The 25,643-nt window shown below is 57.1% G+C and overlaps 1 protein-coding gene across 4 annotated transcripts in view; it reads right to left on the bottom strand.

Moving 5' to 3' along the window:
* The window catches only part of ZFPM1 (zinc finger protein, FOG family member 1), a 71,330-nt gene that overhangs the window by 18,244 nt on the left and 27,443 nt on the right, over positions 1–25,643 (bottom strand). For all 4 annotated transcript variants that reach the window (XM_084905374.1, XM_084905373.1, XM_084905376.1 and 1 more), the window contains exons 2-3: positions 23,069–23,197; positions 20,570–20,695 (exon numbers count right to left, since the gene is read on the bottom strand). In XM_084905374.1, the coding sequence (XP_084761500.1) occupies positions 20,570–20,695; positions 23,069–23,197 (255 nt within the window). The remainder of the gene's footprint in view (positions 1–20,569; positions 20,696–23,068; positions 23,198–25,643) is intronic.

Raw genomic sequence — 25,643 nt, 5'->3', positions numbered from 1 at the left:
TCAGCCCTCCACAGGGAATACTGGTCTGTGGGCTAGGCCTGAGTTAGAGATTTTGGCTGGTGTCTGCTTCAGGGGCTGGGCCAGCCCCTGGGGCAAGACCTTCTCTGGAGACAATGGGTTGCAGAGAGGACAATGAGGGGTGCCTTCAGCTGGATTTGAGCAGGCAGGTGCTTTGCTTGGGGTGTATGGCTGCTCATGTCAGGGACATGTGTGGCCTCAGAACCAAAGCCATTGTTATCAGGAACACACATGGCCGTATCGGGGACATCTGTGACCCTCATGCAGCCCAGGGTGGCATTGGTGAAGCTGCTTGTACCCAGGATGCATCCATGGATGGGCACAGAGCAGAGGATGATGATGTTGAGACCCACTCCCATCCCATTGCAGAATCCCTAAATCTGCACAGCTGACTTGTGAGGGCAGCTGTAGATATGCTGAGTCTTGGTTTTCTCATCGATAAGATGGGATCCCCAATACTTCCTACCTCCTTGGGTGGTATGAGGATTGGATGAGTTAATCCACCTAGCATGCTTAGCACAGTGCCTAGTGGGGCACCTGAGGCCCAGAGCCAAGGTCTCAGCAAAGCCAGAATCTGCGCCTGGGTGGTGCTGAGATCAGTTCCATTTACTCCCTGAAGATGAGAGGTGACCCCAGAATGTGCGGCTCCCACACCATCCTCAGGACCTCTGCGCATTCTCTGGAAAATCTGGACCCTGACTCTTGCTGAGGTCCTTGGCTAACTATGGCCTCTCTCCTAGCTGAGGCTGTAAGGCTCCAGGGCCCTAAGGTTCCCTGTGTCGTGAGAAGGGCCACACTCTCTGGGCTCTGCCAGCTTGTGTGGCGTTGGCCATGACTCCATAGCATAGCTAGAAGAGTGGCATCCACTGTAGAGCTAGGATTCTGTTACGTTTACCCGGACAGATGGACCTCAGCTGTGAGGGTCTACAATGGTCATTCCCACGGGATGGCAATTTGGGTTTGTACAGGGTCTACATCAGGCTCCCAGGTTCAGCCCAGGCTTGTCACATGATCCATATGACCTGTGAAATAGAATGAATCGTGGCCCCAAGAGACATTTCCACCAGAACCTGTGATTGTGCCCTACATAGAAAAAGGGTCTTTGTAGATATATTCGTTAGGATCTCAAGATGAGACCATCATCGATCATCCAGTGGGCCCTAAATCAATGAAGAATCTATAATAATCAAAGCATAATATGCTATTTAGACCGGACACCCTTCCGGACAAAGCAGGGGCTGCGAGGGAAGTCGGTGTTGGCAGCTGGGGGAAGGAAGGTTTACTCTTGCACGAATTTCATACATCGGGCCTCTAGTGTTCTTATAAGAGACACAGGAAAAAGACATAGAAGACAGACTCAAGGAAAAAGACGGTGTGAAGACAGGCAGAGATGGAGATGCAGCCAGGAGGAAGCTGTACCTGGGTCCCAGGAGCTGGGAGAAGCAGGAAGGACCCTCCCCTGGAGCCTCTAGATGGAGGGAGGCCCTGCTAACACCTGGATTTGGGACTTCTGGCTCCAGAGCTGTGAGAGAATACATTTCTGATGTTTTAAGCCACCAAGCCTGCACAAATTTGTCAGGGTGCCCTGGGAGAATCACACCTGCATGTTACCCCCCTCCCCGCCTCAGTGTCCTCACTGGACAAGGGGCTGGTGGTGGCCATGCCCTCGGATGGCTGTGCTCCGCCTCCCTCAGCTGCAGAGCCTCTGCTCAGAAGGCCAGGCCACCTTATGCCTCAGGTGCCATACAGGCTGCCTGCGCCCACGGAGGCCTCACGTGGCCTGGCCTGGTCTCTGAGCAAGCGCTGCTGTGGCGGCCCCACTTCCTGGAGCCCCGATTGGGCAGGCTGTGGCCTTAATGGGCCCGATTATCAGATAACTGCCGGCCTAATGGCAGAGATAACGTGTAAATATGCCAGGAGGCCTGGCTAAAACGTTCCAACTGGGTCCTTGTCTTCCCCAGGGCAGATAAGATGGCAGGAGACCAGGGCGAGGCCGAGGAGACCGGCGCCCCTTTATCTGCCCCGCAACGAGGGGGGGCAGTGGGTGGCTCTGTCACTTTGTGGCCTGCCCACAAGGGTCTGAGTCTTCTGCGACCCACCTAGGATGCGTGGGTGGGTGGGTGCGTGAGGGAGAGATGGGGGAAGGAAGAGGCGGTCTAGAGCTGAGCTCACGGGGCACTCATTTGTCCATCCATGCGTTTGTCCAGCCAGGTCCACGTGCTGCTTCTAAGGCTGGCTGGGAGCCAGTCATGGGCTGAGTCTGTGCACTGCCTACGCAGGGGAGTGGGATCAGGGGGAAGCATCCAGAATCCTGATGCAATGGCTTACCCCTATCCTGACAACCAGATATGCTCTGAGCCACAGAGGGGTTGGCCGGCACTTGGGCCTCTTGTTCCTCTGGACGCTAGTTTCCCTGCTGGGGCCACAGACAGGGGAGCACAGTGGCCATGACTCCCTGTTTTCACATGTTTTCTTTTCTGTGTGCAGAAGGTTGGTAGGAGTCGTTCCTGGCCTTGTTGGAGCCCCAGGAGGAGATAATACCTTCCATCTGGGGCTGGTGCCCACCTTCCTGTGGGAGGAGGAATCAGGATTCAACTCAGTCTTCCTATGTGTGGGCCAAGACTTGGAGACACGGAGCGGGAGGAAACCAGCTGGCTCTGGTCACTTCCTGAGCCACAGAAAGAGTGGGGCAGCCCCAGACCTCCCAGTCTGCCTCTGCTTGGCATACCTGTGGAGATCCATGGTCCCTTTCCGGAACCTTGGCTCTGGCTTGCCCCCCACCTGCCCACACAGGCACCCACAGGCAAACGGCCATGCTCCCTAATCGGAGCCCCACGGCTTGCCGGCCGAGCCTCCCAGATAACAGCGCTCCCCACGGCAGCGGCTCCATCTCCTGGGTATCATGCACTGCCAGAGAGGGCTGGCTCCTGATAAAGGCAGCCGTTCTGCAGGCCTGGGGACAGAACCCACCAGCCAGGGTTTGCTGGGGGCTGGTCAAGGCCTGGGTAAGGAGGGGAGGCTGGGGGACTGAGAAACTTGGGCTGGGAATTGGCAATGATCATATGACAACCCACCTCCCTGGTCCAGGGAAGCCATTGTGGGAGGATGCAGGGCCATGGCAGGTGCCCTGCGTGGTGAGGATTTGAGCCCCAGCTTACCCAGGACCCTTGTGCAGCGTACAACCTGTGCAGCTGTTCATGGTGACCCTAGTGATGCTCAACAGCTGTCTGCTCAGATAACCTATTTCCAGCTTCCAGTTCCTGCCCAAACCCTCCCATGGAAAATGGGGTCAAGCAAGTCCCAAAGCCCAGGCAGCACCTAGCAGAGACCCTTTCCCAACCAGAAGTAAAACTGCATCAGGGAACCCTTTCCCCCTCCCTACTTGGGAGTCCATTCTGTGGAACTCTTTCCCTCTCCCCACGTGGGGGACTACTTGTTCTTCAATAAATCACCACCTTTGCTATAAAAAAAAAAGAAAGAAAAGAAAAGAAAAATGGGGGTGGGTGGGACCACATACTCATGGCAGACTGGGTATTTCATGAGGGCTCAGTTCAAGGCTGAGAAAGAGTGGAAGCAGAAATTAGCGAGGGCGAGGGGCTCAGGGGTGGGGATGCGGAGCTAGGGGTGACAGCTGACAGGGAGAGTGACAGGCAGGAAGATGCAGCTATTTTTAAACAGCCTCGGTAAGAGCTGGAGGACCCAGACAGTGGTAGCCGTGCAGATGGCCAGTTCTCCACCACACTGATAGGAAACCCAGGGCCAGGGAGGCACAGGAGCACCCAAGCCACACTGCCAGCTCAGAGTAAAGGTGGGATGAACCGCCAAAACCGGTTTGGCTCAATGGATAGAGCGTCGGCTTGGGGAATGAAAGGTCCCGGTTCGATTCCGGTCAAGGGCATGTACCTTGGTTGCGGGCATATCCCCAGTAGGGGGTGTGCAAGAGGCAGCTGATTGATGACTCTCTCTCATCGATGTTTCTAACTCTCTATCTCTCTCCCTTCCTCTCTGTACAAAATCAATAAAATATATTAAAAAAAAAAAAAAAAAAAAAAAGGTGGGATGAACCCAGGTCTCTGGACTTGTGGCTTAGTGCTTACTCAGTCACAGAACCCCATGTGGGTGCCAGGGGCAAGGGCAAAGAAGGCACAGTGCCTGCCCTTAAGGGCTCCCAGGAAACACAGGTGACATCGCTAATGGTGGGTCAGTCATGGCAGGCTTCCAGGTGGAAGTGTCCAGAAGCCTCTCTGTTTCCTCCTCCTCAACTCCAGAGCAGCTGGGGCACGAGAGGCACAGAGAGAGGCCAGCTGCAGTCAGGTACTGGCCACCTCTTCCTATTCTACCTACCCTTGGTCTCTCAGCGGGAGAGTGAGAGCAGTATCATTTGGCCCCAAGAAGTCACAATCTGCACACGATTTCTGACATTTGTTGAGTTTTAGCCAAGGGCCTGACACAATCTATGGGGATTTCTCAGAGTCACAATGAACAATTCCCTAGTGTACAGAGCAGGAGAGTGAGACTCACTCAGAGAGGTTAAGCAACCAGCCCAAGGTACACAGTAAATAGGTGGGATTTGAATTAGAGCCCAGCCATGGTCATGGCGAGGCTCAATACCTTTTTCTGGGCCTAAGAAGGAGGTGATAGAGAAAACAGGATAGGGAGGCTGTTGGAAAGGAGGTGGGGGGTACAGTGGGCCAGCTCTGAGCTCCCCTGTCCAGTGGCTGACTTCTTGCTCTGTCCTCAGTTTCCCCACTTGCAGATGGCCTCCTCAGGGCGATGGGGCAGGCCCTGCTGCCTGGGCAGCTCCCCCACCCCCATGGGTGTTGGGCCATCACTATAGGCACAGCATTAGGACAAAGACTAATTTATTCTGGCAAACAACCCCACACATGTTATTTCCAGAACAAACATGCAGCCCAGGATTCAATTTCACCCGCAAGCATCTGTGAGGAACCAGATGAGAAAATTCAGTTTTTGCATATTTATATGATTTACACGTCTGTTTAGGTCTCAAAACCCTCCTATGGCATCCCAAGGGGATAGTGAAGGGAGCAGGGCTGAGTGTTGCCACCCAGGCCAGTGAGGACCCACTCCTGGGAGCCTGGTGGAGGGGGTGCTGAGCGAGAGACTTGGGGTCTGGAATCAACAGGCTGGGGCCAGGGCCTGCCTCTGCTCACCTCTTGCTGAGCCTCAGTTTTCGTGCTGTGTTGGTGGCTGTGTGAGCAGAGGCCAACATGTTAATAGATATGGGCAGCATTGCTTTCCTCCCCCGGGATCCCAGGAGGGCTGGGGCCCAGCCCAGGCCTGCCGCTGAGTTGCTGCTCTCAGCCTTGTCCCCAGCTCTGTCCCACCCTGGAGCCGGTGGTGACCTCCCTCAACAACATGAGTAACAAGCCAGTGAGAAGGTCCCACTCTTCCCACTCCATGCCGCAGAGGGGGTCCAGAGAACCTGAGCAGCTCCCTCAGGGTGGCACAGCAGGTGCCCACCCAGACCAGCCTGAGCTCCTTTCTGACAGAAGATCCAGGGCTCCAGGTTGGAACATCTGGCTCCAGAGCCCACAGTGCCCAGCCTCCCAGGCCTCAGTTTCCCTGAGCAAAGGCCTCAGCAGGCTGGTTTGCAACTCTGACTTGGGGCGGCTCTGTAGGCTTGCTGGAGTGTACACGAGCTTGGGGGCTGCTGCCTCCTGTACCCTGCTGGCTGGCTCCTCCTCCATGCTAATGGCTGGCAGACTCCAGAGCACAGAGTCCAACCATTGAGCATTCTCCGCCCTGAATGGTGGGCTGTGGGATCAGCATGTGGGTGCTCACTTTGGGGTCACTGCCAGCACGCACTTATCTAATCAGCCCCATCACTTCCACCCGGCCCCACCCTGTGGCTCCTGTGGGCCAGCTGGCCCTGGCTTTGTTGGGGAGCGGCCCTATCTCAGGGATCATGCTGTTTGCCTTTGATAAAAGTCATAGAAAAGAGAGAGAAAAAGGAGCAAGAGGGAGAGAGGGAGGGAGAGGGCAAGAGGGGGGAAATTCCGGGGTAAGCAGGCCCCCCGTCTTCCTGGTGGGGTTCTAAAAGTTTTCCTGGGTATGGGCCCAGAGTTGGGCTGGCTTGGAGATTGTGTGGGTCCTGAGTGTGTGTTTCCAACACATCCTGTACGAACATGGAAACCAGACGCAGAGAGGGCAAGAGGCTCTGTAAGGTCACATAGCCGATCATGGCTGTCCCCTCTACTGGCTAGCACGAACTCTCTTGCAATGAAATGTCCTGCAGACCTGTTCACTCACACAGTTGCTCAGCACCTCCCACTATAGACACACCTCAAGGGCCCTGCGCCCCCATGATCTGGAACACTGGCCACTGTATCCATTTTACTGAGGGTGATGTGACTTGTCCAAGGCCACCAGCTCTAAAATTCCTATTCTCAGTGCAACCCTCCTGCCTGGGACAGCCATGAGCAGAGTGGTAGCTGAAACCCTACAAGGACAGAAACAAGGACAGAGTGGAGGCTGAGCGGCTCCTCCTTCGGCCCCACGTGGCCGTCACCATCCAGCGTCTGTCTTCTCTGCGGCTTTAGCAATTGACCTTGGTTCTAGAACCTGCGTTTGTATCCTGCTACTGCCATCTCCCAGCTGGACAGGTCACTCCCCTCCCGGCACCGTTTCCTCTTGTGTGAAATGGGTATTGAGAGCACATTAGTTGCAGGGTGAAATGGCATAATGAGTATGCTAATGAAGGACGGGGCCTGCACAGTCAGTGCTCCATGAGCATTCACAGAGCACGGCCTGCAGGCAGGCAGTGAGGTCCAGCTGGGCCAAGCTGCAGTCCCTGCAAATTCTTGGCCAGGCTCTCTTCCCTTCTGCTTTATGCCCACTGGGAGGGGAAGGTTTGTTCTACAGGGATGCTGTGGCCCTGCTCACGTGTGTCCCTCCTGTATGACCTGGCTGGCGGGGGCAAATCCGGGCCTGGGCAGAAATGGCAGGGGAAGGCTAATCCCCAGCAGCTTCTTGGAGTATCCCACCCGCTGGGCCCCATCTAGTTGGCTCCTGTTCTTGCTTCCCATTGAAGGAAGGGACAACAAGGCTCAGAGGAGGCGAAGCCTGGCTCAGGGTTCCCATGTGGAGGCAGATCTTTGCACTGGGGCCTGAGGAGGGCCATGGGGTGAGGTCACAGTGCACTATGGATGGCCAGCTGTTCCCAGGAGGCCCACCCTTGCTGCCAGCTCTCCCCTAGGCCTGCACATCTGCAGGAGCTATGCAGCGTTTCCCATTTGGGCTGGTTTCTCCAGGCTTGGGGCAGTAGTAAGACTACCAGCCAGGACTGCTGACAGGCTTGCTGCTGACCTTTTCATACCCTCCAGGGCACAAAAAAAGGCTATCATGCTCACCCAGCCCAGGGCCTCAGTACCTGGAGACCCTGAGCTATAGGTTGCCAGCCAGCCCACCTGAATGTCACATCAGGAAACAAAAAGGAGCAGAACTTGATTTCAGCCCTGGCTCTGTCACCAGTGGCTACAGCACTGGGTATAGATCCTGCCCCATCTGAAGACCTCCAGTTCCCATCAATGAATTATGGGGACCGAGTGCTGAGAGGACATAGCTGAAAGAGTTTTTGGGGAAATGCAGTGGGGTCCCTTTTCCCTGCTCTCTGCCATTCCAAGGAAGTAAGGCCAGAGTATCGGAGTTGGTGCAAGAGGAGCTGGGGACTGTGAGCTGAGGACATGAACAGAAACGGAGGTCCCTCCCCACTAAACAACAACAAAAACAAGCAAACAACAAAAAAAAACGGGGCCCTGTTGTCATCATCCTACATAATAAAAGCCTAATATGCTAAGTGTCCAGTAGGCTGTTCAACCAGTCAAAGCGTAATACGATTGGTTGAACCGCTTGCTATGATGTGCACTGACCACTGGGGGCAGATGCTCTGACCAGTAGGTTAGCTTGCTGCTGGGGTGTGGCTCATCAGGACTGAGTGAGATGGGCCAGATATGCCCTGGAGCCCTCTTAGGGTCCCTCTCCAGCTGGCCTACCTCCTGTGTCCCTCCTTGGTCCCAATCGTGTACTGGTGGGGTCCCTCGGCCTGGCCTGTGCCCTCTCGCAATCTGGGACCCTTTGGGGGATGTTGGAGGGCCGGTTTTGGCCTGATCCCGCAGGCCAGGCCGAGGGACCCCACTGGTGCATAAATTTGTGCACCAGGCCTCTAGTTTAAAAATAAGAGCACATACAATCTGGGACCTCTGGCTGTGAGGGAGATATAAGATGCCCTGGCAGAGCCAGGAACCATTTGAGCTCAATGCCGGCTGCTGCCCTTCAGACACTGACCAGCTCCCTTGAGGTGATGCCTCAATCCCTACCCTTAACCCTATTTTGGCCACAGGCCACAGGGCCACACTTCCATTAGATAATTTCTGAGTTATTTAACACTAATGAGTGCCCAGCACTGGAGATGTGGATGGGACTATAACCAAGACCAATGCCCACTCCACCAATAGTGAACAATCATGGGAACCTCCCAACTTCCCTGCACGGGGCCTCCTGAGAGTCCCCGACCTGGTCCCACCATCGCCTGGGGAAGTCTCCAGTTTCTCTGCCCACTGTGGCCCCTGCTGGCCTTTGGGCATGGATATAGGTGCCCAGCCTCTGCTAGCACCCAGCCACCCTAATGCTCAGGCTAGTACAGTGTGCAGAGCCCTGGAGGGGGTTTCCCCTCTCATCCCAGGTCAGAGATTTTCAAAGGGCTTCAAGCCCAGAATCTTCCTTCTTAATAAGTTTCCCACAGACCCTGTGCTCACAGTAGCTGATTGCAGGGGCAAGATGGACCCTGAGGCCTCATCTTGACCTTCTCCTGGGGGACACACCTGCCAGGAGAACCACGGCAGCCTGCCTGGGCCACTGCACCTGCCCGAGACTCTTTTTCCACTGGACCTGGGCTGAATGCCCGCCCACTGGGCAAAGCGCCATCTCTTGAATAGCCCTCTCTCGAACTGCCCTCTCCTGTCAAGCTCTGCACAGCACTGGACAACGTGGGGTGGGTTGAGACGACCGGCAGGTGACGTTACTGGGAACTAATGGCAGGGGGGGCTGGCAGGACGACACCGTGGCCAGCTCCAAAGTGGACCAGTGGGTGCAGGCACAGTGACTAGGGGAGTGGGGCGCTCTAGGGCCTCGGTGCCCAGTTACCTTGTGCATGAGCAGGGGTGATACCCTTGGCCACTGACCCCAGCACTGCGGAGTTGACCCCTATATTTTGTTAACTGTCTCTTCACTGGAATGTTAGCCCCTTGGGCGGGGGTTGCCAGCAGCTGTGTCCTGATGGCCCCAGTACCGCTGGGGACCTAGGGAGCGTCTGTGTCTAGACGTCAGTGAAAGGAGACGGAACTAGAGCTGGACCTTCCAGTCTAATCAATAAGTATAGGCCTGCCAAAGCCAGTTTGGCTCAGTGGATAGAGTGTCGGCCTGCGGACTGAAGGATTCCAGGTTCGATTTTGGTCAAGGGCATGCACCTTGGTTGCGGGCACATCCCCAGTGCGGGGTGTGCAGGAGGCGGCTGATTGATGTTTCTCTCTCATCGATGTTTCTGGCTCTCTATCCCTCTCTCTTCTTCTCTGTGAAATATCAATAAAATATATTAAAAAAAAAAAAAAAAAAAAAAAAAAAGCATAGGCCTGGGAGCTGGGGCAGCTGGTCCTGCTGAGCATGAGAGGGGCCCGTGCTGGCCTGTCCTCTGCTTCTGTTCTCACCTCCCAGCATTTCACCTCCTGACCTTGGGGAGGGCCTAGCTGCTCTGGGCTTCCTCACAGGGGTGGCCCTCAGGCTGCCCACCCACAAAGAGGGGGACTGCTGAGACCGGGTTCCACCAGGGGTCAGCCTGCCAGCCAGCCAGGTGAGGGACAAGCAGGGAGGGGAGCCTCAGGTGCTGGAGCCCCTGGCCCTACCCCCACCCCACCGCCAGCTGGTGCCTGTGAACTTCTCTCCCTATCACTGGAACATCATGGGGATTATTGATTTTTGATAGAGAACAACAGCCCATCTTTATCGGGCTGAACCCTGGCCCCGGCTAATGGTGGAGCTGGGACCGCTTGGGAGCAGCCAGAGAGCAGGGTGGGGCCCCACTGCTCACCCGGGACCTGTAGGGGCCCCTTCACCACTATCAGGCCCACAGACCTATCCTGGTAAGGGGTGGCCCTAGGGAAAGGGGTGTCTGTGGGGCTGGGATTTGGCAAGACCTTGGCGGTCATCTTGACTGGGCCCCAGGTGGGTAGGAAGGACTGCAGGGGGCCACACTCAGTCCCAGAAGTGAGGCCCTGTGGGCAGCTCAGAGTCTTGGGGGAGGGTGTGGTGGGTGACTGCCTAGAGATCTGGCTCTTTGGGGTGGGATGTGTCTCAGACACTGCCCGCTCCAGGCAAAGCCAAGAGGACCAGCTTGACTGGCAGGAGCAGCCAGGGGTAAGCAGTGGGTCTGAGACTTTTTAGGGCCCGTGTGCTGGGCCCAGGATGCTGTCCTGCACTTGCTGCGTTTTCCTTTCTGCTCCCCACTTTGGATGGAGCCTCCCCTTGGCCCCATGGAGCCTAAGAACCACAGCTTCCTGGGTGCCTCCAAGCTCCAGGACTCATGGTTTCTCCTGCCTTCTTAAAAAACTAACTGTCCTGGTCCCTGGGCCTCAATCTTCTCACCTGCGAAGTGGGCAGCGGAAGCCTCTCCAGCCCCTGGCCCTGGTACGTGGTCTCAGGAGACCCTGAGGCTTGAGCACTGGGGTCGGGGTCCATGGCTTTCCGAGCCTTGCCTCTATCCTGTAGGCAGGCTGGAAGCAGGATGTGTGATAAGGTAAAGAAAATACCTCCTGTGCAAATAGCTTATCTGGCCCCTATCAGCCTGGGCGTCCTGGCCCCTGGCCCCTGTTTTTCCAGAGGCCGACGCCACAGAGAGGGCCCTTCCTTCTTTCCGACTCCCTGCCTCTCAGCCCCCAGCCTGGCCAGTGCACTCTGCTCCCTGAGCGAGGCTGGGACCCGGTCCTCACAGGGCCCCGTCTCTCTGCTGTAAATGCGTAGGGAGGTGGGGTGTGGGCATGAGGGCGAGTGAGGGTCTGGGCAGAGGCTGGTGGTCACAAGGGTGAAGGGAAGGCCTGGCTGCTACTGCTGAGCCCCTCGCTTTGTCCTGCCTGGGGGGCAGCAGTGGGCATCGAGCCAACACACTCGAGAATATCATGACATGACCACTGCCTATGCAGGGTGAGCCCCATGGGGACTACAAAGACCCTCCCAGAAAAGGCAGCAGTCCCTGAGCACCAAGCACCTCCCATGTGCTCTGCCCACAAAGGAGGCGCTTACACATGGGCGAGAGGCTGAGGTCTACAGGGGGGCCTCTGGCTTGCCCACACCCCACGGCAATAACGGGCACTGGCCCCTTGCTCCACGGTCCCCTAGGGACAACCCAGCATGAGGCCGAGTCCCGGGAATTGTTAAAGCCCCATCTGGTGAAAGCCGTGCGTGTTTATTGCACTATGTAAATCCAGTACACACCTGCTCTCATGGTGCATCACCTCAGTCCTCAAACCTCCCCCTCTGTCCCGCTCCCCCCCCCCCCCCCCCAGTACCATAGGGACTGTATTATCCCCTTTATAGACTAAGAGACGGGGTCAGAGAGGACCTGGCCACAGAGTGAGGCAGGTGACTGAGTTCACACCCAGGCCCCAGACCCTGTCCAATGCTATGTCCTTCTTCATGCCCTTGGGGCAGGGGGAGGGGCGGCGGGGGAGGGCAGAGAGAACAATGACTAGGACAAGGCAGGGCTGGGGAAGAAAGGCAAGGAGGTTTGGAGTACAGAGAGCCTTGCCCTGTACACAGTAGGCACAGGCTGGTCCCCAACCCAGACGTAGCTCAGGAACTCTTGGGGCTGCCCACGGGGCCCATCCCGCTGAGCCCACAGCCGGGCTTCACTGGGGTTCCCTGTCCAGGGGCACGGTGCTTCCTCACCTCCACTCCTTGCTCCTGCCAAGATGACTGCGTGTGCCCTCTGAGACCCAGCAAGGTCCCCGGGGTGGGACGGGCAGAATTGTGGCAGGACCAGGAGAGCTCAGGGGCCGGGGAAGGGGATGGGTGCTGTTGGGACTGCCCCAGGTCAGCCCCAGATCTGCTGTGGTCCTGCCCATGGCCTTCATTCAGCACTGGGCACGTCTGACCCACTGTGTGCATGTAGAGAAATGCACACACCGGCCAAGCAGTGGGGATGTCTGTGCAGAATTGGCTTCTTTTAGAATAATCTCTCCCTCTTCTTGTGGAAATTCTGCAGGCCAGCAATAAATAAATAAATAAATAAATAAATAAATAAATAAATAAATAATAAGCGGCTCACTATCTTCGACATGGAGTGATGGCTATCCTCGCCACCCTAGGCCTGTCCACGCCGAGATTATTTTTCTGGGATAAATTCCTAGAAGCTGAACTGCTGAGTCAAGGCAAGAACATCGCAGCACCGTGCGGGATCCGGCCTGGGCGCCGCGGTGTGTGAGTGCTTATTTGGGAAGGGGTAGGTCTCCGAGACCACGGCACCCAGCGGCTCCAGGAGCAGAGGGAGCCTTGGTGACAGACAGGAACGCTGAGGCTCAGAGAAGCTGAAGGAACAGCCCAGGAGGCCAAGGGCACTGGGACAGCCCTTCCAAGGGCCCACTGCCGAGGGCGCTCAGGGGTCCTGTGAGGATGGGGCTGGGGGTGGGTGGGATGCAGGAGGCTGTCTGGGGGGGCAAAGGCGGGTTCTGATGGGGAAGGGGGAGCAGCTGAGGCAGGCAGAGCCCCCTCCCCACGACGACACATAATAAGCCCCGGAGATAGCATCGTGCCTCATTTCAGGCCCTGCTCGGCCCTTTCGGGCAGGATATGACCAACCCTCGAGCCGATGGCGGCCCCTTTGTCCCATCTCCCGGGATTGATCTTATCGGCTACATCCACCGCCGCCGTAATGGAAAAACACAGCGAGGAAATCAAAAGTTACGCACAGAGATAGAGGAGTGATAAATAAATAAATAAGGAGCCCCTCTCATCTGGCCGGGGGAGGGGCTCTCCGAGAACAAAGTGTTAAATCACATGGGGGAGGGCTGGCGGGCCTGTGGGATGGGGGGGGGGGGGGGTTCTGGTTCCCATCCTGGGTCCGAGAGAAACACTGCAGCTTGTCCAGCCTCAGTTTCCTTCTGTCAAGTGGGTGTGGTCAGAGAGCCACTCCTGGGGCTGAGGGAGATCCCGTGACAAATGGTGGCTACGATTGACAGCAAGTTGCTTCTGTCTCTCTCCTGGGCAACGAGAGCCAGCTGGTACAGGGGAGGACACTGCCTGCTGGTGACCCTGACATACCCCCTCTGAGGCTACCTAACTCCAGGGAGAGCCCGACACCATGCCCCGGGGACCACAGCCCTGGGGACTGCACAGCCCTGGGCATGCGTGGAGAGAGCCACCACATTGCACATGCTGCTTTCTGGCTGCCCTGCCCTGCCCGGGCTTATACCAGCCCTCCTGGCATCTCCAGACAGCCTGAACAGCCTGTGCTCACCCCACAGAGCAGCTGGAGTAGGTACCGAAAGGCCCCCAGCGAGACAGGTGACAGTTGGAAGCCAGGACTTCCCTGGTGCCTTGTGGGAGTCATGCCAGCAAGGGGTAACGGGAAAGTAACATTACTGGTGAAGGGACAGTGCTAGTGACAGTGAGGGACAGCAATAGCGCTAGCAACAGCAGCACTGACCATGACAATACTAATCCCAACAACAGTGACAGTGCTAGGAAGAGTGGCAGCGTGAGTACTGGTGCCAGGAGGAGGGACCGTGCCAGCACTGGCATCGGCACTGACAAAGGAACGGCAATAGTCGTGCCAGTAATGGCCATCCTGCCGTCCCTTGGGGTCCTCTGTGTGTATCTGGGGCCATTTTACCAGGAGGCTGAGAGAAGTGAGCTGATGCACCCCAGGCTGTGGTGGTCTGATTCGGGGCCCTGGAGGAGGGCAGGTGGACCCGCACCATAGTGATGCTTGGGAGGGGCAGGCCGGGCAAAGGCTGATGCTAGACACACGGCCAACCGGCTGGGTGGGCTGGCTGAGGCAGGAAGCCGACGGGAGGGCGGAGGAGGAAGCCGGGCTTGATTAGCACCCGCGGCCGAGATAGGCTGCCCTGGCCACAGATAGGCGCTCCCGGAAGGCCGGTGAGGTCAGCGGGCAGCATGGGCAGGCAGCCAGGCCTGGGCCCCCCCAGACGCCGGGACAGCCGAGGACCCGGGCCATAGCCACCCTCTTCACCGGGTCCCTTGTGGCTCACTCACCCTCCACCCACACAGTGCCTGCCCCTTTGGAGGGGCTCTGGGAGCCCCTGAGAACCAGCTGGAACTGGGCCCGGAGAGAGTGGGCTGGGGCCTCTCTCAGGGAGGTGGACTTCAGGCTCAGGTCTCTCAATCGTCCAGTCGTGGCGCTGGGGCAACCGCCTACCCTCTCTGGGCCTGTTTCCACCTCTGAGGAAGTCTCAGCTTTTTCACGGGTCTTCCATGTTCACCCTGATCCCCTAGTCCTTTCTCCACATGGCAACCAGCCCGGCCATCAGCCCTTGCCCTCTCCTGCTCTGTCCTTGTCTCCCCCCAGATCCCCTGCGTGCGGGATCTCTGCACGCTGTGCTCTGTGCGGGTTTCCCTGGGATCCTCTGAGCTCTCTGTGCAAACCTCTGAGGGTCAGGGGCAGCTCACCCCAGCCCCCTAACCACCCTCTGTTCCTGTCCACATTCCCTGCTTAGCCTGTGTCCCCTGATGACTGCTCTTTGTACTACTGGCTGCGGCTCTTAGAGGGCAGTGGCTGGTCTGCTTTGTTCATGCTACACCCCCAGTGTCTACAACAGGGGCTGACACACAGTAGGCACTCAGTAAATAAAAGTACTAGTGAGTGAGCGGGATAAGCTCCTATGGAAGAGTTGGATGGGAGTCTTACCAAAGAGCTGCCTACTGATAGCCTGCCCCTTCCAGATGTTCTGACCCCCCGCCCCCCAAAACCTGTGACCCCAAGGCCCAGGTGCCTTTGCTGTGGGCAGAAGTTGGAGTCAGGACAGGCCAAGGACAGCTGCCTGGCAGGGCTGATGAGGGTGCCAGGTGGTCAGCTCCTCTGCATGAGGAACTGCTGAACACAGTGAGGGGACTACCCAGGGCCGAGGGGGGTCAACAGCCTGTGCATAGGGGGAGCCAGGGCCATCTCTGTGCCTCAGCACCCCAGTTAGAGGCCATGGGTTCATAGTCCCACTTTAGCCCTGTCCTGGGGGTCCCGCCCACAGAGCCTTGTTCACAGAGGTGGGCAGTTCTGGGTGGTGGATGCAGGCCCTGCCCTGGCTTGGGGACAGATGCTCTGGGGAGGGGTCATGGGAAGAGCTTGGGGTCTGGGGTGGCCGGCAGCCTAGGTATCTATCAGTCAGCCAGCCACCCACAGCTTATGCTGGCCAAAGCCTGTGACCTCTGAACTCCGTTTCCAAGACAACCATTACAGATAGGGCCCCCATGCTCTGAGCCTACCTCCTCATCCCTGCACTCCAGACCCAGCCAAGAGCACTCCTGCCTCAGACCTCCAGCCTGCACTGTGCTCACCTGGTACACTGTCCCCTGACAGCAGCCGGTTCCCCTCACTCTTCTGGTCTTTGCTCAAACACGGGCTCAGCAACACCTCCTCTGGCTACCCGATTCAGAATTGCTCCCCTTCTTTGTTTTATTCCAGAGCCTCACCCCCTGGAACACATGACATTTTTACATCCTTATTGTTTAGTCTCTGTCTCCCTGACTAGATCATCAGCTCCCTGGGCCCCTGGACTCTGTCAGCACCAAGCAGGAGCTTAATACACAAGTGTTTGTTGAATGAACAAACTACCGCCTTCCCTTCCCTTGCCCACTCCTGGGTTGTAGATCCCATGCTGTCCCTGTCTGATGGACTCTGCTGGCACCAGCAGCACGCCTGGCCCTGTAGGTGCTCAGGAAACACCTGGGAAGAAAGGATGGCCAGCGTGGGGACACTCAGACTGCTCCCCAGGATTTTGCTCCATTTCCTGAGTCTCAGTTTGCTCAGCCATGAAGTGGGAGGTCAGGGCTATGTGGAGCCCGCTGGGTGATCCTGGGGAACACGTGCCTCTGGGGCACTTGGTGTGCACCCCTTCCCTGGGATATCCAGAAAGACCCAGCTGCTGAATCTGGTCTCTGGAGCTGACTCCAGCTTGACCCCTGACATCAGCCATCATCCCCCTCCATGGCCCTCCCCTATCGGTTAATCTAAGACAAATAGGCCTATCAGGCTGCACTGCCAGGCCCGGTGATAAAGCAAAATAGCTGAAATGATTTTTCCCACCCACACATGCTGGGCTGGCGGGAGGGGACTGTGGCGGGCAGTATCGGCCCATCTCCTGGGCTGTCCATCAGGACAGGCCGTCCTGCCTCAGCCGCCTGCCCGCCCACTGCCCGATAACAAACCTTGAGGTTTGCATAGAAACTCCAGGCAACAAGATTAGTCAGCCGAGCGCAGCCCAGATAGTCGGCCCTATGCCCTCGCTCACCCTCCAGGACGAGGTTTCCCAGCTTCCAGCAGGCCCCCTGGATCCCTGCGGGCGGGAGAACCAGGCTCCAATCCCCCACCCCCCGCTTCCCCCCCAGCAGGAAATGGCTGGCAGACGCCTCCTTCAGCCCCTCACAGCAGCAGCTTCCAACCTATTCACCATATGGCAGCTGACCAAATGCCCCACTTAAAACCCTGCAGCCCCCCATTTTATAGCCAAGAAAATGGAGGTGTCCCCCACAGTCCGTGGCATTGAGCCCATGCATGCCCCATCCTACCTCTCCCCACCCCCACTCCAGCCTCTAATGCCTGAGCCACACCCACACTTTAAACCTCAGGACCTGTTCCTGCTAGCTCCTCACTGGACCACTCGCCCCACTCCAACTTGTCCTTTAGGCTTGGGGGTTAGGAGTAAGGTGCTGACCTGGCCCTGACCGCCTGGCTGTTCCCTCTGCCGACCTGCAAGTGTGTGGGAACGTGGCCAGCCTACCCATCATTCCCTCCAGGGCTGGGGATGGAGCTGGGGACAAAGAAGGTGACACGGATGTTTGGGCCATTGGGTTTGCTTTTTAAACAGTGGTCCCCAGGAGAGAGCTCCAGGTCCTGAGAATTGATGGGTAAAGGGGACCTCACTCCCGGGGCCCTGATCACACAGCCATGGATGGAGGGGCGGAGGCAGGGCACTGAAATGAAGCCTAGAGACACTTCCTACCAAACAGGCACAGCCTCTCAGATGCCAGCTCCCTGCCCACTGAGAGCTGGATGACCTTGGCCATGCCTCTGCATCCTGCCAGGCCTCAGTTTCCCTAATGGTAAAGTGGTTCTCACCGGGTCCTGAGCACCACGTGGCCATGCTGTGCTCCATACTCCTTCTCTTGGCTGGTGTGGGTCCTCACCCCCGCTCCATGCCCCTCTCTTTTGAAACTGGGCTGCCCCAGACAGGGGTTTTGAGACCCAGGAAAGTCCATCTCAGTCTCAGCTCTACTCTCCCACCAAAAGCCCTGGATTTGGGGGGAGCAGAACCAACTCACCCCTGGAGTCAGGGGCAACAGACTATGGCCCTTGTGGGGACTGTTTGTTACCCCGTCTGGGGCTCAGGGCAGGTTGCTGTCAAGTGTTGATGAGTGAAGGGTGGTGGCAGGTGGTCCTCAGCTCTGCGCCCCCTCGCTTCCTGTTCCAGCTCAACCTCTTCCTACCCAGTGTCAGCCTGTGCCCTCATGATAAAGCCAGGCTGTGGTCCAGCAATCAGTCTCACACAGGAGGCTGCCCACTGCCCACAGTCCTCTCACCCGTCAGTGAGTGTCCTCTCACCTTGTATCCTGGTCCCCACCCTTCCAAGGCTCTGCCCAATTGGCTTTATTTTGTAAACAGTGGTCACCAGGAAAAAATTCCAGGCCCTGAGACCTTATGGGTGAAAGGGACCCTGCTCCCAGGGACCTGACCACACAGGCAGGCCACAGACTGGGTGCCCTGACCACCAAATGTGCCCCTGGCCACCGCCTTCCTCCCTAAGCCTGTGAAGCCTGGGCTGTCCTCATGGTCACTTGATGTCCCCAGATTGAGGGGGTGGGGGGAAGCCCTAGAGGCCTCCTGGTTCCCCTCCTGCTCCCCAGTGAGTACAGCACCCACGGTGACCCGCCCTACGCTCAGCACCCAAGGCATCTGATCACCCTTCCTCCAAACAGGCAGCTGGAGAGAGACTGTGCTCTATGGAGTCCCCTCAGTGCTGGGCAGAGAGGGTGGGACGTCAGTGCTGGCAGAGAGGCTACTCCGTGGGAAGGGACCCTAGAGGACTACGAAGGGGAGGGGACCCCAAACACTGCAGCTGCTGCCTTCATCAGTCTCCTCGTGATCTGCCAGGCAGGCCCAGGCCATGCTGACTGCCATTAGTCAGAAGCTTGGACAGGACCATGAGGTGGGTGTCAGGCCCAGGACCCCCACAAAGATGGGAGCCTCAGGGCTCTCAGCGCTAATGGGGGTGCTTATCTGTCTGACCTGCTTTTTCCGGATGTTAAGTGGAGAGGTGGAGGGGAGCGAGGGTAGTGGTAGGGGTGGACACAGGACACAGAGAGGGACGTGGGGTGGGTGGAGCCATACCCTGAGGAGCAGAGAGCGCAGGGACAGCGGAGCAAAGGCAGTGGCAGCTGCCCTTCCAGCCAGGATTTGGGGATTATAGATTTCAGCTTGTAGCTATTTGCATATCAGAATTTTAAACAGTCAGCCCCTCTAGCAAACAAGGTCATTTCAAAGATAAAACTTCTGAGCTCTCCCTCTTCCTGTAGCCTGCCCCCTTCCCTTTGAGCTGGGCTGAAGGCTCAGCTCCCATCCCCACCTCCTCTCCTGTGGGACCTGACCCTCCCCATGGCAGGAGAGAGAGAGATGCTCACACATGACAGGCAGAGGGGCTCAGAGGGACAGAGAACAAGAGAGAGGGTCTTAATCGTGCAAAGAGCGCCAGGACATCGGTCACCAATGAAGGTGACCAGGCTCTGGTGGCACCCTACCCTGCATGCGGTCACTGCTGGGCAGTGCCCTCCGGGACACCAACCCAGCTGGGCCCCGATGAAGCCCTGCCACCCCCATTGCTGGCACGGGTGGCCCCTGTGAGATAAGAGCCCACTGGGCCTCTCTGGCTTCCCTGGGCGGGCGATAAGTGTGGCTGCTTGGGGTCTGATAGGGGGCAGCCACCGCGGCGGTTGGCCAGTGGCCACTTATCAGCCCATCGCTGCCCATTTCATATCTGTGGGAGCTGATAGGGAGTCCCCTGGCCCCCAAGGATGCAAATAGTGTAGGAAGCTCCTGGGGTACTCCAGCCCTGGCCTGGGGTCAGGTTCTGATCTCTAGGGGCTTATGTTTCTATGTGAAATGGGATGATGATATTACCCTACCGCCTGGGTGATCACTCAAGCTGGAGCTCACAAACCCATAGCCGACTCTGGAGCCAGTTGGTGGGTCCAAACCCAGCTCTGCCACTTCGCAGCTGATCACCTTGGACAATCCTCTTGGTCACTGGGTGCCCCTCTGCTCCGGCGAAGACTTCCCTGACCCCCCTCAAGGAGAGGCCCTCACCATGTACCTTCTTCCCACTGGTCGGTCATGAACCTCGCTTATTATTACGCCTGTGTGTGTGCATGCTCCCTGAAGACTGTGCTAACAGACTCTGGCACATAACTGGTGTTCCATAAGTGCTTGCTGCATCAGGCATGTGCCTGGCATGAGTAGTCTCCCTTCCATCCTTCCAGTCACCGAGGACCACACCCTGCCTCCTCCTCCCCAGCTCCCACTATCAGCCCTCCATGGCAAGCTGTACCTGCGCCTGGAGATGCAGCCCCACCAAGTCCTCCCACACGTCACCCCACGTCCCTGAACCAAAGAACCATGGAGACAACCGGCATTCTTCCTTCTCTTCACAAATGAGTGGAACTGGGTTGGGGGGGTGGGGACGGGGGGACAGAAAGAACACATTTGATTGGACTTCCAAGGTCAGAATTTCAGTGGCAAATTGGAGGGCGTGTGATTGGCAGCCCATTCCCTGTGGTCCAGGGCCAGGCAGTTTGCAGCTACCTCCCACTTCCCGGGTGCCCACAGCCACCTCTGGGGCAGGGTGGGGGCAGGCTACCCTGCCCAGGCCTGAGCACCTGTACAGCTCTAAATTCCCAGCCCAGGCAGAAGGCCCTCCCCTGCCCCCTCTGCCCTGCCTGTTTCCAACTCTTGGGATGTCTCTCCCTGCCTTCATCACTGCTCCTCTTTCCCCTCCTAGGAGTCCACTTTGATCTGCCAGGCCTGGCATTCAGCTCTGAGCATCAGCACAGCTCGGTGCTAGCCTCCAGCGATACCACTGGCCCCATAGATAAGCTGGACTTTGGAACAGGCCTAGGCCCGGGGGGTTGCCACCAACCCCTCCAGCCAGCAGGCCAGGCCTGTCCCACGTGAGCCGCCAGAGCGCTCAGCTCCAGGGCTCCCAGAAGGCTGGGTCGGGGGCCACCCAATGCTGCCGGACATGACCGCAGGCATGGTTACCTGGCCCACTCCACGAGCTGCTGGACTCCTCCTCCAGACTCGTCTCTGGCTCCTGCCCCTCCATCTCCTTGGAGCCTTCAGGGGATGTGGGGTGCGGTGTTGGTGGTGGGCGCAGGGGATTAGCTTCTGCAGAGAGGAAAACACCATCAGGCCCCACCAAGCTCTGGGTACCAAGCTGCCTGACCTCTTGACCTATCCTTGGTGGCCAGGAAGGACACCAAGGCCCAGGTAAGCATGTGCCTAAGGTCACCCACCCCTAGACTTGCTCTAATTGGGGAGGATCAGGCACCTCAGTTTTTCCCCTTGGCCTTTAAAACCCCTCATTCCCTTCATTAATTGTAGCAATAATAATTGCTATTCCAGCTGCTGTTAATAATTAGAGTGCAGGATGCCCTACTGGGCACGCCCAGGCCAGGGGCACACATGTGGGCTCCGCCTTCCCTGTCTGCTCCACAGGCAGCTGGGGGCCTCTCCAGCAGGCCCTGCACCCAATTCCAGCCCAAAGGGCATATTTGCCTTCCCTGCTGGCCTGATAACTACCTCAGCCCCCAATCGATGAGCTCCCATAAAAGCCCCCCCCTTGGTGACGTCACGTGCCCAGCAGATTATTAATACCCGAGATAAGGGCCATGATTAACATCAAATAAATCAATCACACAGTATAAAAGTCCTATTATTTTTGGCTATAAATCAACGTGGCTGGCATTTGAGCTCCAGCCACTGAGAGGGAGCTGGGCTGGGCCCGCCTGAGAGGCAGATATTGCTCCTGCTGCCTTATCTCGCCCATCACCAAGTTATCACCACGGCCAGTGCCAGGTGCAACCCCGGCTGTTTTTTCCAGCTCCTTCCCCACCCCGCCCCCGTGCAGCCCCAGCTCCCAGATCAGATAAGGGGCCCAGCACCCTAGGAAAGCCACCGGGTCAAAGTCCATAAGTAACCAGTCACTTGCCCTTTGGCAGATCAAGGCCCCTGCGAGGCCTCCCATTAGTGCACAGCAGCTAATAGTAATCGTGATGGTGAAAAGGGGCCCCTCACACACTCCCTCAGCCCCATCAGCCACCCCAAGGGGTTCACGCCCAGTTACAGATTCAGAAACCGGCTCAGGAAGGACAGGTGCATGGGCTGGGGACCAGTGGGAGGGAAGGCTGGTGTTCCATCAAGCAATGTGAGATGATGATGATGATGGTGGCAGAGATAACAACAATGAATCAGAACTGGTACCAGAGCCCAGGCTCCTGATCCCTTCACATGGCCAATCAGTCCCCAGTGAGCTGAGGGTGATGGGAGCCCCAGCCCTGGGCTCAAGTCCCGCTGGCCCCGCCTCCTCTCACTGATTAGCCCTGGTGACTCCAATGGGCCTGCTACTGGGGAAAGGGACACAGGGGCCAGCAGGTCTCAGAGGACCAGGCTTGCTGGGCTCCTGAGCTTGTGGTGACCTCGAGTTCTGAGCCTGGGAAATGCTGGGGGTCGGAGGGTCCACAATGAGTAGGAACCTCCCTGTCAGAGACAAAGGTCTGTCTGGGATACCTGCCCACCTCCTGCCCCTCCTCAGCTTCTGGCTGCCCCCTCCTCCCCTGCAGAGCTCTCCTGCTGTCTGACACTCTACTTCTCTGTTCAATGTTGCCTCCCTATCTCTCCTTCACTCCAGCAATGCCCACCCACTTACCACTCTCCCAAATGGGCCAGTTTGTGGCTGTTTCCTCCATCAGAATACGGCCTGGGGGTAACTCAGCCTGGGTGTGCATTCTTGGTATGAAATGGGACTGGGAGTACCCAGGGCCATGGTGGAGGATCCAGGGAGGCAGAGGAGAGGGAGCTGGGCTCACAGCAGATGGCCCCGCCCCCTCGTCCTCCCACTACCAGCCTTCCAGGCTGTTTCTTCTAGAAAACAGGTCAGGTGCTGACTTCCCCCAACACCTCTGCTCAGTGAGGCCCCTCCTCCTAGGGGTCTTGGGGATGTCTGGGGGTACAGCTATCCTGAGCCAGCCTCCTGGTGTCAGGTTAATTCACCCCTGGGAGGAGGGCTGCCTCTCCTTCCAAAACTTAGTCTCAGCTTAAGAGATGAGTCCCACCCTCCACTGGGGAAACGGCCATCAGGAGGTCCCAAGAAGAGATTCCGGTGCCTGGGTTGGGTGGAGAGCAGGTGGGGAGACAGGGGGAATCAATGTGAATCCAGACTTGGGGGTCAGGTCCTTGATCAGGTGCGTAGGATGTGCAACCCTGAGCAACTCATTAACCTGAGAGGGCCCCATTCTCTCATCTATAGAATGGGTTACCCCCAGTTCCCTCCAGCCCCTGGGATCAAGCCCTTGGCTGGGAGCCACCCTGGCTTCTCCTTGCTCTATCAGGTATAGTTAGCCCAGATACACCAAGTTCAACGCTACTTCACAGGCGTGGAAACCCAGAGGGACTGGCTCTCACGAAGCCACAGGCCAGAATGTGAAAAGATGTGGCTCCGAGCGCCAGACCCCAGCCCACCATACCCACTGCCCAACTCACCTGGACTGGAAGGGCTCAGGGGCTTGGGCTCCTCCTTGGCCTCGGGCTCAGGTGCTGCAGCCTCCGGCTCTGGGAGGCCGATGTCTGTGGCCTGAGCCTCCTCTCCAGCCTCCATGTCTCCGAGGGAACCTGCAGACACAGCCCAAGGGAAATCGTGAGGCTCTGCTCCCTCATGGTATGCCCTGGCCACTCCATGGAGTCAGAGGACATGAGGGGGCAGCCATCAGTGTGACTTGATGTGTGAACCTTAACCATATCAGCCCAACCTCTGCACCTAGGGGTCACTGGCCTTCCGGTTACATCTCACCTGCCCTACAGCCTCTACTGGCCCAGTGAACTGCTCTTGTCAGGACGATCGTCCCAGACTCCCCCCTCTGCTCCAAATTATGGTAGCAACTCTGGGCACTCTTGTGGCTTAGGGAGCTCTCGGAGGCTACCTGATGGCTGTGGCCCTTCCTCGTCACACAGGTATGCTCTGGAGGGATTTGCAGAGCCCCAGTGTGCGCCCACAGCTCCTGTGGGTAAACATCTCCTGGGCCTGGCAGAGCTGTTCCCTCTGACCCTGACCCCTCCTCTGGGAGGCAGCCCGCACTCAGGGTCCAGGACTGGGAGCTTCTTGAGGGTGAGCCCCAGCATCCAGCACACAGGAGATCTCAGAGAAGCCGATTCCAGAAATAAACAGCTGGTGGGGCACAGGTGAACACATGGGTGTCTGTAGTCAATCTCTGGAGGCTAGGGCCCCCTAATACCAATCCCCACCCTTCCCAGAGGCTCTTGCAAGGGGGGCTCCATGGAGCCCACATTACAGGTGAGAAGGCAGATGGGAGTCCAGGTGACCTGACCCCGGACTAGCCCTGGGAGGGTGTCAAAGCTGGACCCGCTAGTGCCCCTGAGTGCAGGCTAGGTTGGCAACTTCTGCTCCGAGGGCAGACAGATGGTGCCATACAGTAGGCAGAGAGAACAGTGGTGAACAGGTGCCCCTTCCCCTCCTGCTCACCAGACTGCAGCCCTCTATCCCTGTCTCAGCCTGGGCCCTAGGACAGGTACCAGAGTGGGGCCACCTCTGCCCCAATTACAGCAGGTCCTTGAACAACATGGATGAGATACTAAAGGAACCTAACTCCAGTTATATCTCCTAGCCTAGGGCAAATTTGGTTGTTACACCTCAAGGAACTTAGAGTCACAGAACCTATAAATGACATTAAGTGAGGACTTACTGTACCTCCCCAAGATCTTCCTCTGCAGCCACCTGCCCTGCCCCACCCACCAGTCACCAGGGAGATGACACTCATCATCCAGATGTGGTGTGGGGGAGGATCCTGACTCAAACCCCAACTATGGAATGAGGGACAGGGAACGGGGGCTTTTGGTCTCAAGCTATTGAGCCTGAAGCATCCAGACCCTCCTGCTGATGAGGAAAATGAGCAAGAAGCTGTGGCAACATCTGCAAATTCACATGTCAGAGGTTTTTGATGGAGAAGAATGAGGCTTGTTTTGACAGGAATAGAAAGCACTAGAAGGAAACCTAAGTGGGAAAGAATGGAATGACCACTTTTCAGGGGCCATCGAGCTCCCGCCCCAGAGGCAGGCAAGCAGCAGTAGAGGGAGACTTGCTTGGGATTCACACCTCAGTGGCTGGTGGTTCCTGATCTTTTGTAGGTCAGGACCCCTCTGGGAATCCGATCAAATCCAGTGCTTTCTCCCCAGAAAAACAGAGAGAGGGACTAAAATTTTGAAATAAAGACATTAAGAATATACATCTCAGGTAAAAACTGTGGTTTGAATTTTAACCCCTCTCGTCTGGCTCCTGCACCTGATTAAACACAGGATGTTTACCTAAGGCAATTTTCCCTTGCCTGGGACCAGGACCACAGGAGATTGATTCCCACTCACTCAGTAACCTTCAGAGATAGAAACTGTAGATAACCTTCAGAGATAGAAACTGTAGATAACCTCTGAGCTCTGCTTCTGTGTTATCGGCTATCACAAGATAGGGCCACATTCCAATGTCCAGCAGGATGTCACTGGGATAGACTCTGTTTCCAGCCTTTGGAATTTAGAACAAAGGAAAATTCTTGTGGTTTAGGCCTTTAAAAGGACTGCCTATACCTGAAATGGTGCGGTTGTGTGGAGTCCACCTGCGTGTGGTGCTCTTGCAGCGGTCCTGGCCAGTTTTTCAATAAATCCTTGCCTGCTTTTTAAATCAATCTTCAGCCTCTGATGGTCTTATTTTGAACCCAGGGTTCGAACCCACAACAATTTGTCAAGCTTTAGGGGTTTTTCACCGAATTACTCGTGTCCTCCTTGGTGCCCTTACTCTCCAGCTTTGCCAGGGTTTTCCAGGGGGTGAAGGAAGCTGGGTAGTTAGCTGATGGAGGGAGGCGGGGCCTGCTGATACTCCCGATGCCTGCCCATCAAGTCACACTGCAACCAGCCAGTGTCCAACATGGCCAGGGAAACTGGCTCAAGGCAGCAGGACAGGGACACCCATGAGGCTATGATAGAATGTGGTGGCCGAGTTCCCAGGCTTACTTTCAAAACCTAGCAATTTACATGGAGCAGGGAGGTGCAAAGC

This window comes from Pipistrellus hanaki (genome assembly GCF_964339955.1).
Source record: "Pipistrellus hanaki genome assembly, chromosome: 15".
NCBI classification, from domain to species: Eukaryota; Metazoa; Chordata; class Mammalia; order Chiroptera; family Vespertilionidae; genus Pipistrellus; species Pipistrellus hanaki.
The sequence above is the reverse complement of the archived record's forward strand: the minus strand, read 5'-3'. Positions and strand labels throughout refer to the sequence as shown.